Source organism: Plasmopara halstedii (assembly GCF_900000015.1).
Source record: "Plasmopara halstedii genome assembly, contig: Scaffold_658, whole genome shotgun sequence".
Lineage (NCBI taxonomy): Eukaryota > Oomycota > Peronosporomycetes > Peronosporales > Peronosporaceae > Plasmopara > Plasmopara halstedii.
Window position 1 is genome coordinate 701,285 of NW_020187575.1, and position 16,638 is coordinate 717,922.

At 44.7% G+C, this 16,638-nt stretch overlaps 7 protein-coding genes across 7 annotated transcripts in view; 4 read left to right on the plus strand and 3 right to left on the minus strand.

Moving 5' to 3' along the window:
* The window catches only part of PHALS_13316 (myb-like dna-binding), a gene marked incomplete at both ends in the record, with an annotated part of 4,660 nt that extends 2,452 nt beyond the window's left edge, over positions 1–2,208 (plus strand). The window contains 7 exons of the mRNA XM_024729052.1: positions 58–87; positions 188–342; positions 420–432; positions 506–850; positions 920–976; positions 1,047–2,089; positions 2,141–2,208. Of these exons, the coding sequence (XP_024579467.1) occupies positions 58–87; positions 188–342; positions 420–432; positions 506–850; positions 920–976; positions 1,047–2,089; positions 2,141–2,208 (1,711 nt within the window). The remainder of the gene's footprint in view (positions 1–57; positions 88–187; positions 343–419; positions 433–505; positions 851–919; positions 977–1,046; positions 2,090–2,140) is intronic.
* A 1,502-nt stretch (positions 2,209–3,710) lies between these two features.
* PHALS_13317 (myb-like dna-binding) lies at positions 3,711–5,573 on the plus strand (the record flags this gene model as incomplete). Its single annotated transcript, XM_024729053.1, has 9 exons — positions 3,711–3,714; positions 3,794–3,809; positions 3,865–4,027; positions 4,092–4,273; positions 4,340–4,396; positions 4,458–4,545; positions 4,611–5,004; positions 5,074–5,237; positions 5,295–5,573. 9 exons carry the CDS (start codon positions 3,711–3,713, stop codon positions 5,571–5,573), a joined length of 1,347 nt encoding a protein of 448 aa, XP_024579468.1.
* Positions 5,574–5,678: 105 nt separating this feature from the next.
* Positions 5,679–6,717, plus strand: PHALS_13318 (fkbp-type peptidyl-prolyl cis-trans isomerase; the record flags this gene model as incomplete). Its single annotated transcript, XM_024729054.1, has 2 exons — positions 5,679–5,736; positions 5,801–6,717. 2 exons carry the CDS (start codon positions 5,679–5,681, stop codon positions 6,715–6,717), a joined length of 975 nt encoding a protein of 324 aa, XP_024579469.1.
* Positions 6,718–6,791: 74 nt separating this feature from the next.
* Positions 6,792–7,661, minus strand: PHALS_13319 (uroporphyrin-iii c-methyltransferase; the record flags this gene model as incomplete). The annotated part of the gene is made up of 1 exon (XM_024729055.1): positions 6,792–7,661. One exon carries the CDS (start codon positions 7,659–7,661, stop codon positions 6,792–6,794), a length of 870 nt encoding a protein of 289 aa, XP_024579470.1.
* A 398-nt stretch (positions 7,662–8,059) lies between these two features.
* PHALS_13320 (uncharacterized protein) lies at positions 8,060–9,217 on the minus strand (the record flags this gene model as incomplete). Its single annotated transcript, XM_024729056.1, has 1 exon — positions 8,060–9,217. The coding sequence occupies one exon, from the start codon at positions 9,215–9,217 to the stop codon at positions 8,060–8,062; it is 1,158 nt and encodes a 385-aa protein (XP_024579471.1).
* Positions 9,218–9,808: 591 nt separating this feature from the next.
* On the minus strand, positions 9,809–12,181 carry PHALS_13321 (ribonucleoside-diphosphate alpha subunit; the record flags this gene model as incomplete). Its single annotated transcript, XM_024729057.1, has 1 exon — positions 9,809–12,181. One exon carries the CDS (start codon positions 12,179–12,181, stop codon positions 9,809–9,811), a length of 2,373 nt encoding a protein of 790 aa, XP_024579472.1.
* A 1,898-nt stretch (positions 12,182–14,079) lies between these two features.
* PHALS_13322 (uncharacterized protein) lies at positions 14,080–14,771 on the plus strand (the record flags this gene model as incomplete). Its single annotated transcript, XM_024729058.1, has 2 exons — positions 14,080–14,139; positions 14,586–14,771. The coding sequence occupies 2 exons, from the start codon at positions 14,080–14,082 to the stop codon at positions 14,769–14,771; spliced, it is 246 nt and encodes an 81-aa protein (XP_024579473.1).
* Between the last annotated feature and the right edge of the window lie 1,867 nt (positions 14,772–16,638).

Below are 16,638 nucleotides of genomic sequence, written 5' to 3' on the forward strand. Positions count from 1 at the left end.
GAATGGCACATGCTGACATGGCTTGGATTCTGTATATATAACCTCGGATTGCACAAGCTCGTCGCAGCCTGCAGCAACGACCAGCGGGTCTGTAGTACAAATTATGTACAGCATTCAATTGAATGTCGATATGCTGTTTAGTTTTTGCTCAAACCATGAAATAATAAATGTTTTGATTGGTCAAAAGCTCGTTCGGTTTTTCTCCCGAACATCTGGAGGCATATTGGCTTCGCACCTACGCCATTTTAAATAAGCAACGGTGGAAGAAGGATCGACAAATTCGTTCGACCGTGATTCGCACTAATTTAGTGCGTTACGCACCAACTAGTTTGTATCAAATGGGTGAGTGAGCGGCTTCCAAATTCGTGTCATTACCATGTTCTAACATTTTTGGTAAATGTGATGGTCAAATGACATAGAGGCACCAGGAATGTCGGTCATCTTCATTCCGCCCTGACGTTTGATGCGGTCTTCTTATGCGTATTATCTTTCTTGATCATTACAGTAAGCGAGAGCGCGAATCGAAGGAAAGTATGTTGCAGTCGCTCTACGACACTCCAAGCAAAGCGCAAAAGTCACTTGAGGAAGGAAAAGGTAAGCGCTGGACGCCTGACCAGGACGACGCGCTGCGCAAAGCTGTCGAAGAATTTGGACAACGCAACTGGAAGGCGATTGCCTCGCGTGTGGGCGGACGAAACCATGCACAGTGTTTGCAACGCTGGAACAAGGTTTTGAAGCCTGGACTTGTAAAAGGTCACTGGTCTTTTGAAGAAGACAGCACGCTTGAGCAAATGGTTTTGCAAGGTTGTCACTCGTGGGGAGAAGTGGCGGCTCACATTCCCGGAAGGACGTACGTTTATTCAATGCGCGAGTTGACGAAAATTTGATTATGATGCTTGGTGGCTTCCATTGTATTTAGAGCAAAGCAGTGCCGCGAGCGATGGCGAAATCATCTAGACCCTAGTATTAACAAATCGTACGTGTTCTTGGTTGTCATCATGATGTTGCTCACTCAGTGGATTATGGATGTCTTTGTCTACAAATAGACCTTTTAGCCTTGAGGAAGACACTGTGATACAAAGAGGATTCGAACATATGGGGAATCGCTGGACGCAGATTGCAGAATTGCTTCCAGGACGGACGGAAGATGCTGTCAAGCTGAGATGGAAAGCGTTAAATCCGAATCAAAGGGTGAAAGCTAAGCCTGGGCGCCCAAAACTGATGCCAGGTTTTACGGTCAACAAATCACGCTCTACAATACCCCCAACGCCCGATGATGTTGCAGCGTCCATGATGAACGGGTCAATCATGATACCGGATTTATCAACTTATGAATATGAAAATTCTACTCATACACCTTGCTGCGATAATGGCGCATCCACAACCTCTAAATCAATGCATTCGTCACAGATTGGCATGCCAAATATAAACGAATCTCTATCCTCATCACAGGACATGCTTCCAGACCAATTCTACGAACCAATTGTCGAGCCACAGAGCGATGACGTTATAGCCGAGCTTGATATGAGGGATGTGGTGATGCTTAAAGAGCTGCTTCATAGCCACACCAATAGTCTGCTCAGTTTCGGCAGTGCTTGCGGCTTAAGCTCCATGACAGAGATGTCACCGGAAGATTTACTTGAAAGTGGTGAACTGGATGAAATGTTTCGCGCGACTGTGTCGATTTCGAAAGAAAAGGAGATTGGAAACAAGGGTCGTTGTACTCAGAGTTTAATGGATAATTTGACTAGCTCATTCAAAAATCCAGCGTCGCTTCAAAAGGCTGTTCAAATGTTAGATCAAGACGACAAGCATTTATTTCACGAGCTGGTTGACAGTTGGCGGATGCGAAGAACGGATGATGAAAATGCAATTCTTCACGATGTGAATCTTCCTGTGGAGGTAAACGCGTACTCGCAGCACAACTTTGTGAAGAAAACTAGCCAAAAATCGGCGTTGATGGCGGATTCTGATGAGTCGCGATCAATTTCTCGACGAAATTCGAACGGCATTTTGCATGAACTGGGTAACATCTCTAACGACATTGGCGACCTGCTTCATTCAGATCTTATGCGTCCGATCCGCAAGGGTAGGTTGTATCTGTGAGAGTAAACGATAGTTTTGAAAGTTTGTGACACAGTGATGGCGATCGCGGCTTATTGTAATACTGACGCGATTCGACGAATGTTAATGCGACGTCGATGTTGATGTGAGTTTGACGCCGCATGTGCTTGTATTTTTCACTACCATTTGTTAAACTGCATGCGCTAAGTTTGTATAATATTCTGTGATGGCCCGCTCACCCAAAGTAAATTTTACTTTTGTATTTGCGACACATGCTTTTTTCTTAAGAGTTCGTTTAGCTGAAGGGAATGTACTGAATAATGTGTTTGGGCGGAAAGCAACACACTTGTGCATCGCTACGCAACAAATTGTCACAGATGTTTTCTGTCAATCCCTTACTCATTTCGTAAATATCGAATAAGGCTAAAGTCTAAGGTTTGCAAAGAGTTAATATCCATCCTTGGAGCTAACTAAGCTTTGTATATCTTTAGCAATCCTGTTGCGCAGCAGAATTATAACCTTTGTTCATGATATTGATATATTTTGTTAAGTCGAGTGCACGACTGTTATATTTTTCTCGCACCTACCGAAGGTTAATCGGCACCCTTGAGATGATGTTCGTTCAATCAGTTACGTTCGAAGAGCTACGCGGTTTTGCGTTTGTGCCTTAAAAAAACATACTTTCTACCCCAAAGCCCAGTGCAAGCTGCATTGGCTTGATAAAACACCCTGTGTCGTCTTTGCGGTGTCAGAGTCGATAGATTTAAATTTGGGCTGCTTCTCGAGTGACGAACGGATTTTCACGAAGATTTTGGTGAATTCTTTGATTTCTTTGATACAACTAGGCAAATGTGTCCTTCCGTGTAATTAGGTGTGCAGCAGATGTCGACGCGCATCTTTTAACAAACGAGTCCTCTAGTAGCGGACAATTGCGCTTCTAATTATGTTACATTTCACACATGGTTTCAGTACGACGTTTCTCGTTGATTTAGAGCGTAATAAGATGATAACGAACGGTGAGGAGCTGAAAACGCAACAGTATCCTTCTCACCAGATCTCATTCGATACCGTAATAGAGGACCAAACGGTACTTTATACCTGTATTTGGTGAATGGCTGCTTCTGTCAAGGATAAGAAGGAATGATGCCTCTCTGTACAAAATCTCATGCTAGAGTAAAATGAGATGCTGATGAGCTAGAGATATAGTCAAAAGACAGAATCAGCTTTTTAGTACTCTGTGCGCTCACTTAACACTCGTATCATTTTCCTTGAGCTAAGTCAATCTCACCGATAAATTGCTACTTTAAGTTGAATATCGATTGATTTACATGTGTAGTACTAGTAAATATGGCATCAGCTCTGATTACCAATGTGCCCTCATCCAACAGCACAACATGCGGCAGCGGGAAAGGCATATCACGACACGATATAATTCTTGCAGTATCTGCTGTATTTTAGCCAATTGACGAAGCTTGCTGTGCTACTGTCAGCAGACCTAAGTGATAAATTTACGCCAATTATATGTGGGTACACTGCCTTCATCTCTCGAATCTCACTCATAAGTTTAAGGTCATCTCGTTGCAAGGTAACGTAAGGACGATCGCAAGCGGGATAACAAGAAGACAAAAGACGGACACACGGTACCTATGGGTGAGTCTAGAGCTTTACTCTTCTCTGGTCTGTCTCATCACGCCAACATTATTTTCTGGCATGTTACATTGATTTACAGTGGCCGAATCGATAATGTACGTAGTCCATGGACGAACAGTAGCGAGCATGATTCTGATGTTTATTGGAAAGCAACAAGCGTGAACGTGATGCCGTGGGAGTCGAGCCACGATCAGATCAGGCAGGTGAAGCTAGTAAAAAGAAGACTGGTGGTGTCGTGAGCAAGCGCTGGACACCTGAGCAGGATGAGGCGCTCAAGGAGGCAGTTGCCGAGCTTGGACACCGTAATTGGATGGTGCGCTCTATGTCACGTAATCAATTAGATGACAGGATAGAAGTAACGACAGTGGATGTTGCAGGCTGTGGCTGAGCGTGTGCCAGGACGCGATAACGCGCAGTGTCTACAACGCTGGAACAAAGTACTGAAGCCGGGACTTGTTAAGGGACCTTGGTCTGTTGAGGAAGATGCGATGCTGATGGAAATGATGCTGAAAGGATATGACAATTGGCGTCAAGTATCGAATAGCATTCCTGGACGAACGTATGTAGTTGTCAGAATATACAAGCGCTTGAGGTGTTTCGAAGTGCTAAACATGTTTATTTGCAGAGCAAAGCAGTGCCGTGAACGCTGGCGTAATCGGCTCGATCCAAGCATCAACAAATCGTGCGTACTTTCATGTGCTATTGACAATAAATGGCTAAGTGGACTCTTAACATGCCGACAGACCATTCACAGAAAAGGAAGATGAAGCCATTCAGCAAGCATACGAAAAGTATGGCAATCGCTGGACTCAGATTGCCGAGCTTTTACCGGTACGCATATTTAATTATGGACCGCAATAGGTAAAGATGAAATTCATCTTTTGGTGAAATTGCAGGGTCGGACGGAGGATGCTGTCAAGCTTAGATGGAAAGCACTGAACCCAAATCAAAAGACATATACAAAGCTTGGTCGTCCACGTCTTTTAAACACTGATGACGCGCCGTCTGTATCGACCTCTCCTGTCCGACCAAAAGTGCCTTATATATCTCGTGCACAACCTGTGAAGAAAAAATTGGCACACTTACCAGTTCCAGCAATCGACAATGGAAGTGGCTCAAATCAAGTTAATTTTGAACCAATTGTGGCTTCACTTGAAGATATGACAGACGAGCGAATGAGCGAAGAAGACATCATGATTCTGAACGAATTTTTGCGCGGTCACTCGAATCAATCACTAGAAAACGGAAGCTACAAAAGTTTGCTCTCTGCTGCAAACTTGACCAACATTGGTGAGGATCTTGATGCAGTTGTGATGAAGATGGAGCCGCAGTCAGATATTCACCATTTGAATTCTTCAGCATCAAAGCCCGTGTCTTCGGGACGTTCTACGCCTCGTATGCTAAATAAAATGCTGAGTCTTGGGGAAACGAAGAGTGCAAGTTTACGCTCAATAACTGCTGATGTGGAGCCCGATGATAGCTGGATCAACGGTGGATTAACTCGACGTCTCAGCAGCCTGTCAGTGAGTGGAGATGGTTCCTTTGAGCAGCTAAACTCTATGGACTCATTTGAAGAACAGCTTGCATCACTCAATGATACAGGCTCATTGATGAATCTCCCTTTGGATTATGGCAATGGGATCAAGATTGATAGCACAGTAGCGTGCAATGGAGCAGGATTAACAGACACAATAGATGCTACAACACAAGACTCGCTTCATCGATTAATGATGGAAGAGAATATTCCTGCACACGGTCTATCGGCGACTACTAATCATCAAACGATGACGGCACAAGAATTTTATAGTACTGCAACTCCCCATGATCAGCTGTCGACAGTCAATCGCTTTGAAATTTAATGGAATACTACTTGTGTCCTCCTGCATGTGCTTTTAATGATAAAGGATTTGTGATGTATAATACATCTTTATTTGTACACAACCATTACATGAATCTAACTAAGCATGTACAGACAGCACATCTTAACCCTTGCAGCCCGCGCCAGCCGCAAGAGTGCGCCTGGTAAGATCTGCCCTGACAAACGTTCCTGACAATCGACGTCACGATCTAACCGCTCTATCTGTAGCTTACCGCCAATCTTGCTCGTTTCATAACGTGATACACACGCTTTCCAAAACCTCTGCCCGTCATGACTTGCAAAACATCGTATTCCCGACAGTATACTTTAGAGCTGCTGCTACTTATAGCACTCAGTCGAAGGATTGTGTTGTTGCGTTAGGCGATCGCGTGTGTCTACACATGGATGGAACGCTGTCCAATGGCAAGTCGCTTCCTAAAACACAAGAAGGAGCCCCCCTCAAATTTATTGTGGGCAGCGGTCAGGTGCTTCCTGGTGTTGAAGACGCTGTTTTAGGAATGAAAAAAGGAGAATCGAAGACAGTCACGATTGAAGCTGTCCGCGCTTTTGGCGAAGAAAAGCAGATCCTAACTGTCCCAATTAAGGAGCTTAATTTGCCGAAAAAAGAGCGCGAGATGCTTGCTGTTGGTCAAGTACTAGAACTCGCGGGTGGTGAGCGTGCACGCATTGTGAAAGTTACAGAAGATAAAATCGAAATTGATTTAGCTCATCCTTACGCTGGTCAGTCGCTGACAGTTACGATAGAGCTTGCGGGTCATGAGCTGCAGACTGATCTTCCTGGGGACGAGCGCCTCGTGCTTCCAGAAGTGATTGAGGAGGGTGACAACGTTACGTTTCCTATCCGTGGAGACACAATGGTGATGCACTATACAGGCAAACTTGCCAAGGATGGAAAGGTCTTCGACTCGTCTCGTGACCGCGGCCAGCCATTCCACTTCGAGATTGGTGTTGGCCAAGTCATTCGTGGTTGGGATGAAGGTGTCATGCGCATGAGTAAAGGCATGAAGGCTTACCTCAACATTCCGTCTGTCAAGGGCTACGGAAAATCTGGTGCCGGCAATGTCATTCCTCCTGATGCTGATTTGATCTTTGAGGTCGAATTGCTGGACATTGTGCGTCGTTAGGTTAAAGAAAACAATTCTAACTTGTCTGAAACTATAATGCAATTCAATTGGTATGTTCTGTTCAAGACTCATGGCTAAACGTCTGTATTGATTGTTTCATCATCTGACTCGTCGACATATGCCTTTAAATTCCCAAACTTTGCTACGTGTCCAATAACAATTACTGCAGGTGAAAGCTTCTTGTTCAAGGTCTTTGTAGAAATATCGTCCAGCGTGCCAAGCAGCACTAGCTGATCAGGAGTGGCACCAGCATGTATCAATGCAACTGGAGTATCCTCGTCCTTGCCATATTTCATCAGAGTGTCACAGATGACCTTTATTGTCCGTGAGCCCATCAATATTACGATAGTATCTACTTTTACCAGCGAAACAAAGTCTATATCTGCTGGCTTGTGGCCAGAAATGACAATGAAATTCGCACTGAGAGTTTCGTGAGTCACTGGAATATTAACAATAGCAGGAACTGCTAGCGCCGACGAAAGGCCCGGCACAACTTCGAAGGTGCAATTGGCCCGGACTAATGCACAAATTTCCGAGTGCACACAACCGAATACCATTGGATCACCGCATTTTAAACGAACGACAAGGTGTCTAGCGCGACAATAGTCAACCAGGATGGTGCCGATGTCCATCTGTTTGGTCGAGTCCGTTTTGCCACCTCTTTTGCCTACGTAGATGACCTTGCAGTCTCTAGAAATTAGTGTGTGGAAATCAACACCCACAAAATCGTCCACTACCACAACTGACGCACTAGCCAGCAAACGACGAGCCTTAAGTGTCAGCAGCTCTGGGTCGCCTGGACCAGCACCTACTAAATACACCATTCCGTGGGTACACTGCGAGCGAAGCTGATACGTGCGAAGATGGGGAAGAATCTTGCGAGAAACTACGATGGAGAGCAGCACACCAGACAGCGCGCCAAGGACTACATCACGTACCGGCATCGCGGAATATCTTGCTTTTTAGGTACTTCTTTCCAAGTATTTCAAAAGTTTTGCATGAGATTCCATAGTATGATTTTTAGGCAGTGCACGGAAATTATACTAACTACGGCATTTATTTTTCGATGAAAAGAAAGCGTCAAGCCTCACTCGCGATAAAATTATTAAGTCGCACTGCTTTTTTATTCTATGTGAAAAGACAAGGCCAAGACAATGAGCCATTTCTTCATTCTTATGTTGAAGTAGCTATGAGTCAAATAATTCTAGGAAGCTTTAAGCACATACAAAGTACTTGATCCTTATTCTAGCTCATAAAGCAGCAATTTCGTCGTCTACGCATATTATACAATAAATCCGCCACTTGCCATTTCTTAAGCTGACTTCACCTATCAGCCCTCTGCCTATCGCCGGCGCTGCTTAATCAATTTAAGAAATGAAATGCGCTCGAGGGTGTGCTTTAATCTGCATTCAAGCTGCTTCAACTCAGGCAGTGACAACGACTCGATTCCGTATCCGCTAAGTAGCATTAGCTTTCGCACTTCATCTTCAGAATCCGCCAACTCCTGACGAAGGTCGCAAAGATCGCGAATTAGCTCTGGAATTGACTTGCCGAGGTCAATATCTACGTCAGTCTCCGTAATCTTTTGATTTTTTCTAAATTGTATGCGTGGACTCGAATCCATCTTAGAAACTTGTTGCTGCCGATGGGACTGTCGGAAATACAATTGTATTATCACAATGCAGCCTGACCCAATACACACCGTAAGCAGCACAAGCAGTAACTTGTTGCCAGCCAAGTGTGCCACAATTTCTTTAACTTCATCTTTTCTTGTCGGTGAAAGCGTTACGACGTCACTCCATGGTCCATCCGTCTCAACAGAAAGAAAGTCAATTGAAGGCAGGAGTTCAGAAAGACTTTTTTCTGTTTGCCTGAGTTTTATCCTCACGCGATATTTGACTTCATACTCGGTCGGTATGTTTTGTAGGACCAAGAATGGGTCTTTTGTAACTACTAAATTGTTAGCCGGATTCCATAATGCATCAAGCCCCCATCCTGGTACCCAGATCTGCACTTCGTAATAATACACTGCTGAATTGTCTATTGTGTCTGTTGATTTACTCTCCAATATATCTGATTTTAGTCGTGTATGTTGCGATCGCATTTGAGCAGCCAGTGGATGGTCTTCCCAAGTGACCACTACAGCGGAGATCTCCGCCGACGAAGGTCCGGTGGTCGTAGTAATAAGTGAGTCTAGCAGAGGCTTGCATGCGAAATCTTCTCTATTTCCACCTTCCAATGATTTCTGCACATCCCAATATCGCACACGTTGCACTGACAAGTTGTGTAGATGCAGATCCACATCAGACTCGTAACTCCAAGAGAAGTAATCCGCGAGGCTTAACCTGCTGAGAAAGGAGAGTGGGAATGACGCAGTCAGCGACTGCAAGAAAATAGTTGATAGGCAAATGCACACAGCGTGATATCCAAAGCCAGTCAAGTTGCTTAGCGGACGGCGCTTCACGAAATTCTTAGACATACACAACTGAATATATTGCATTCCAAAAGCTGGGGCAAAAAAGTATACGTTCTTAGAGACGAAGACGTATCGTAAATCATCTATAATTTTGTAATGAGGACACTTTATCCTTTTTTTTCAAACGTTGCGGTAGAAATGATGCAATGTCGTTTGCAATCTTGCTAACATACGTAGATGCTCAATGGCTTGATAAAGTCGCTAACAAGTACTTTTCACTAGATTGTAATAAGTTTCTCCATATAGATCGGCCTGCCAAAACTCAGTTTGAGCAAGAAATCTTACAGTAGTACTACTACTGATCCATTGGATAATGTAAGCAATTGTGAACACAATTCCTCAAAAAGTGTAAGACATGTATGAACTCTACCCAGACAAAATGTACTTTACGTCACGAATGGAATATCTGATAATATAGTGTGATACGCCTATTTACTGGTAGCTTCGTTTTAGACAGCTCTACATTCCCTCAAATGAAAAATACATATTTTTCTTTGGCAGGAATTAATGAAAAAGAAAGTAATTCAGCTCTTTTCCATGATATAATACGTAGGTTGATTCATCCAACGATGTTTTCAGTCTGCTTTTACAGCAATGTTGTCATTCTGCTTTTCTCTACGCTCCGCAAACCAAACAATCGTCTTCATCGTCCCCTGCTCGAGCAATAATCTCTGTGGCCGTTGCCTTCGCTGCCATTTCGTTCGCACGCTGCAAGTCTATACCCTGCTTATCCACAGTAAATTGAATCGCGTCAGCTTTAGGTCGTCCACGCATGTAGTACATGCCCGTCTTGAGTCCCTTTTTCCAAGCATAGAAGTGCATGGACGTAAGTTTACTAATGGTCGGGTCAGCAATGTGAATGTTCAGCGACTGGCTCTGGCAAATATACGCGCCTCGATCGGCTGACATGTCTAGCACGGCCTTCTGTTTAATTTCCCACACAGTCTTGTACTTTTCCTTCACCGCCTCGGGAATGGCTTTGATCTTTTGAACCGACCCACTATCGTTCAAAATTTGGTTTCGCACTTGTGGCGTCCAGATTCCTAATTCAATTAGCTCTTTCATCAGATACTTATTGACAATCGTAAATTCGCCGGCCAACACGCGACGGTTGTACATGTTAGAAGTATATGGCTCGATTGATTCATTGTTGCCCAAAATCTGAGCTGTAGATGCTGTTGGCATAGGGGCTACCAGTAGCGAATTCCGTAAACCATGTTGCATAACCTTTTTCTTGAGTGCATCCCAATCCCAAAGTCCCGACGATGGAGTGACTCCCCACATGTCAAACTGAAAAATGCCTTTGCTTGCTGGTGATCCTTGGAATGTCTCGTAAGGACCTAATTCTTTTGCAATTTCCATTGACGTTTCCATGGAAGAATAGTAAATCGTCTCAAAAATATTTTTATTCAGCTCGCGCGCCGAAGGACTCTCAAACGCGTAATTCATGAGAATAAACGCATCAGCCAGTCCCTGGACGCCAATGCCGACCGGTCGGTGTCGCATGTTGGACTTTTCAGCTTCTATGACGGGATAATAATTGACATCAATGACCTTGTTAAGGTTGCGCGTCACTATTTTCACCACGTCGTACAATTTCTGGTAGTCAAAAACACGGTCATTCACAAATTTAGGCAAGGCCACAGATGCCAAATTGCAAACTGCGACTTCATCCGGAGAAGTATATTCCATCACTTCGCAGCATAAATTGCTCGAACGAATTGTGCCAAGATTTTGCTGGTTCGACTTTCGATTCGCAGCGTCTTTGTAGAGCATATAAGGAACACCAGTTTCAATCTGAGCGTCCAGAATAGCAAACCATAGCTGCTGAGCATTAATCGTTTTTCGAGCACGTCCATCCTGTTCGTACTTAGTATATAATGCATCGAATTCATCACCCCAGCATTCGTAAAGTCCAGGCGCTTCGTTCGGACAGAAGAGACTCCACTTGCCATTCGCTTCGACGCGCTTCATAAAGAGATCCGGTATCCATAGTGCATAGAACAAATCACGGGCACGATGTAGCTCATTGCCGTGATTCTTTCGCAAATCCAGAAATTCAAAAACATCGGCATGCCACGGTTCTAAATAGATAGCAAACGATCCTTTGCGCTTACCACCACCTTGATCCACATATCGAGCAGTATCATTAAAAACGCGCAACATTGGAATGATTCCATTCGATGAGCCGTTGGTGCCCCGAATGTAACTGTTTGTCGCACGGATGTTGTGCATACTAACTCCAATCCCACCAGCCCATTTCGAAATACACGCACATTGTTTAAGTGTATCATATATACCTTCTATTGAATCATCCTGCATTGCCAAAAGAAAGCATGACGATAATTGTGGACGCGGTGTACCTGCATTGAAGAGTGTTGGTGTCGCGTGGGTAAAAAACTTTTGTGACATGAACTCGTATGTCTCGAGTGCAGCTTTAATGTCATTCTTGTGAATTCCTAACGCCACACGAAGGATCATCTGTTGAGGTCGCTCGACAACTTTTCCATTTACACGAAAGAGATACCCTCGCTCGAGTGTCTTAAAGCCAAAATAGTCATACTCAAAGTCACGGTCGTAGATAATTGCTGAATTGAGTTCATCTTTGTGCTGCATTACAATCTCGTAAACGTCGTCAGCAATAAGTGGCGCTGCTGCTCCTGTCTTTTCGTGTACATTCTTATGGAAGACTTCAATGTTATCACTAAAAACCTTGTTTGTGTTTTTATGAAGATTAGACACGGCAATACGTGCTGCAAGCTTGGAAAAGTCCGGGTGTTGGGTACTTTGATACGCAGCCGTTTCGGCCGCGAGCTCGTCGAGTTCGGACGTGGTTACGCCAGGGTACACACCAGCGACGACTTTTTGCGAGATCTTGACAGCATCAACGTAATCTGGATTGAGTCCATAGCAAAGCTTCGTGATTCGAGCTGTGATCTTGTCGAACTTGACGTCTTCACGCCGGCCATCGCGCTTGACCACGTACATGATTGTGGAGCAGTAGATTGAAGACTGGGGTAACTCTGGTGGGTGGTGAAGGCGAGGACGCACGCAATCTAACCGAGGATTGGATTAAATAATGGATAATGTGTTATGATTGGATGTTGCATTTTCGCGAGATTTTGACAGACAAAAGCAGGAGAGAAATAACAACTTCCATCCTGTCGTTGATTATTATAAACAAAGATGTACTTCCATGACGATTTCTAGTTTAGAAATTGCAGCGTGACCAGTCTTTTACTTGTCGTAGCGTGGCAAAAGAATTGTTAGTTTGGTCGTGAAATATTTGAACTTAATTAAATATTTCTATGCCATGTGAAATCTCAACTTCAAGAATACTTAATTTGGCTTCACATACGAATGCTACATGTTCGAAACATACAGAGAAATTATAAGGTGATACAATTTCCTCTGCGTCCTGATAGCTTTTACTCAAACCACCTTTTTCACCCCTGAATACTATTTAGGAAATACTTTTTAATTAACATGTGATCTTTTACATACAGTGCACAAACCAAAGATAGATCAGGCATCGGCAGAGGTAAAGTCTTACTTCCACAACACCTGTGCATTCCCTCGCACGAATCGTTTCGTTAACAATTGGCGGCAAAATTTTCAGATATTTACGATTGTTAAGTTAAATTTCAAGTGTCTTTTCATACAGTGATCACTGCGGTGAATTTTTTTATCAAAATATCGATACTTCTGTACCTGTCCAATTTTTTCAAGATTGAAAAACTGGTTACTCGACAAATCATTCAGTATTCTCGCCCCATAAGTATCGGTCGGCATGAAGACGGGCAAGCGAGCAGCGCTCTACAGCGATCTCCCAAATCACCACGCCTTCTGAGATGACATTTTTCTTTGAGAGCCTTACGTTTCCATCAATCGCTCCACCTCTGACAGCAAAAGAGGGCAAGAAGTAATGAATCATCATACCCCACCGAATTGTAGAAGGACAGTTTGTCCGATCATTTTGAAATGCTCTCACTGGGCTACGCCATCGTTAATTTGCCACTTGTTATTACTTTGACTAACAGAAAGTATGGTCCGAGTGAGAACATTTATTTTTCTCTCATCAAACGTGCCTTTTGCTTTGCATGAATGAAAGCGTCAATGAAACCACACTATTCCCTGGGAAAGTCGTTTGATGTATGACACAAACCCTTGGTTAGAAGAACCAAGTCATTCACATGACACACCCAGCCGATACCTCAAAAACATGTGATCTCTCACCACGATTTTTCCTTAAGCGTATGATGAAAAGGATCTCTCTGATCTTTTTGACAGCTGTTCTCTTTCTTTGACTCGGTGGTCTAGGAGTGTCCCTAATGACAGCCTATCCATGACGGATTATTAGATCAGCTCCTTTGCCACTTCTTACTGCACCGATTTGATGCCTTAATCGTCTTGCGCCTCTTTTAAAACATCCGTAAAACTACTCTGGTCACCCTCATTGACGGGTGAAAAACTTTCTCGACGTGAGTCTGTGGGGCCTCTCTATAATCCGCGACGAGCGCGTCATACCGTATTGCTGACTAAGCACGGTCGTTTCATTGTGACAATGAGATCGCGGCATGAAGCTGCTTCGACATGCGTTCGCCAGCTCTTGTCCAAGCAGCCTATACACACAGTTGCTCTGACTCGGCTGTGTGGATTTTCTTCTTGGTACAGACGCTCTTACACGTCCAATCAGAGGCAATCTCTGGGATATCAGCTTATAGCTGTATTCAATAAAGCCTTACCAGAGATTTTCCGCTCGACATCGTCACAATTAATGTGTCATCAGATAACACTCTGGAGGCTGCAATGCACGATCGCCACATCCTGTCTCATGCAGATATTGCGGCTTACTGCCGCTCCTCCCATCCTATTTTTGCTGGTGAATGGAGCAAGATATGCTTGCTCATTTGTATAATCTTATATCAAAGCTTTCATGGCGTCATGTTTACCCCAACAGAGTATTTGCTTTAGCGCAAACATGACTATGTAACCTGAAAAATGCTGCACCAAGTTAGAATAACGTTGCGCCTTGCGGTTTTAATTTCACAAAAACCATGGCCTATGGCGTTAGCCCATAACACACCTGGAATAAGAACGTATCTCGAGTCCAGGTATAGGGTCGTCAGCTCTCCACGCTGTAAGGCATTCTCAAAAATTTGCGGTAAGACCATACCAAAATCACAAAATTCCCAGCTACAAAACCTGTCATGACATTCTGCGCTTTCTCACTTCCACTGCCTTCGCAGAACAAAGATTGTAATCCACACAATCTTTGTTCTGTGGAGCGGGCTCGGATGGAGTCGTCTTTGCTCAAAAACCGTTATATAAGACATTAATATTATGGTGTTCCGTTACCGCGGCAATACAAGCTCGCGGCTTTTAGAAGTAGTCTGCCTTTTTTGCTCCTCTTGACGGGTGGACAGGAGTTCTGCTCTCATGGTTAGGCGGTGCAAACTTAACGCGTCTCGTGTTGGAATTACCTGAAATTTCCTCCTTACATAGGATGCACATTTTTGTGCGCGGTCTCGTGACTTGGACACTGCTAGCGCTCACTAAGTATTCGTCTGGTGCATAGCTGTATTTGTGGCCGATTTAGCCCAGTTTGTTCAAATGTACTTTTTCACCAAAGGACTGAAGGCCAGACTTAAGTGGTAGGTCTGATTGTGCTCCCACCGATGCCTGAAAAATAGTTACTGGGGGGTATCTCATCGGTGCACTTTATCTCGCTGTCAACGCCGCCCGGCAGGTGATTACTGTTTCTAACTCTTGGACCACCAAGAGTGTTATACCTAGGAACCAACAACAAATATGAGGATACTAGCATGTCTAGCTGTAAAAGGACAGACATGTGATTAAAATGTGCTTCATCTCCATGAAGAGATAAAGGGATCAGACATATCAATTCTCAGACGTCAAATTGGCGACTAGTACCACCGACTACAACGGATTGCCGTGTATCTACTAGCAGGAACTTAACTTCCTGTGCAAGTCTGCTTTCACCTACACACGTAGGCTCATACGTGCGCACATATGTGCTCGTCCATTTGTACAGCTTCGACCACCGGTTGTGGTAGCTATCTGAACTGTACGTCTTCTCACGACCGAGATGGCCACTGAGTGGGACGTCACAGCTTCATAGAGAATACGGTGTATCAAAACCTCATCGTGAGAAGCCGCAATTCGTGGCGTATCCGTCGAATCCGGTCTGCGTGACAACGCATCAGCCAAAGCATTCTACTTTCCTGACCTGGAATTTACCTCGAAGTTGTATATTGCGAAGAAGGAGAGCCACCTGGTCATCCTCTGCGAGTGGTGAGGCGACTAAGTCGCAGTGCGTAATAACGCATGATCTATGTAGATCACAAACGGCTTTGAGCCAAGCAGGTGTGTCCTGCACTTGACAAGTGCATACTTCATCGCAAGTAATTCCTTGTCGAGGACTGGGTAATTCTCCTCCGCAACCTTAAGCTGGCGAAATTCGAACGCGAACACCCAATCTCGACCCTCGGCGTCTGCTTGCAGCAGTGTACAGCTGATGACAAAGTCCGTAGCGTCGCAGACGACACTAAAGGACGATCGAAGTCTGGCAACGCCAGTATTGGGGCATGGGGGAGGCTGTCTTTTACCGTGTCGAAGCATCTCGATGCTATGTGTCCCAACACTGTGTTTAGTGTCCTCCAGAGCAGCTTCATCCAGAAGCGACATTAATCTCCTCGTTTGGTCGTATAATGACCACCTCGGCTAAATAGACTGCCTAAAGGTACCGTCAAACACTAAGAAAGACACCTCGACCAGCTCAAGAAGAACATCCACTGCGGGAATATCCTTAAAGGTGTATAGCTGTGCGCTATTGTCTACGGTAGAAACACTCTGGGTCAAGGCTGACGCCATGCGTCGTACAGATAATTACGGTATCGCCGTCTCCTCTCGATTAAGGTTTTACGTCTCATCGAGACCAGTGGGTACACGCACTCAGCGTCGTCTAGTGGTTCCACTCCAGCTCCATCGAAGCTTTGATGTTATTATCAGCATCCGACGTAGAGCGGCTATTTCCGCAGTCTTCGTTTAGTGGATAACGTGCCACTCCGCGCGCATCAGAAGGGCCTTGCCCACGATACCTCGAACCACGCCACTCTTGGCATGCAGCAACTGCTTTGAAACGTGAGCAGTGCTCAGTGGATTCCATGCCACATCACGAGCATCTTTGGGCCTTCGCTCTCGATGCCTTGTACCTCGTCCGACCATGCCACTTCTGGCGCTTCGTAACGTGAGCAGTGCTCAGTGGATTACGTGCCACTCGACGTGCATCACAAGGGTCTCGCCCTCGATGCTTCGGTCCCTGGCCGACCATGTCACTCTTAACTTGCAGCAACTGCTTCAATAATGAGCAGTGCTCAGTGGGCTACGTGCCACTCCACGTTTAGCCCGCGAGCCATGCTCGG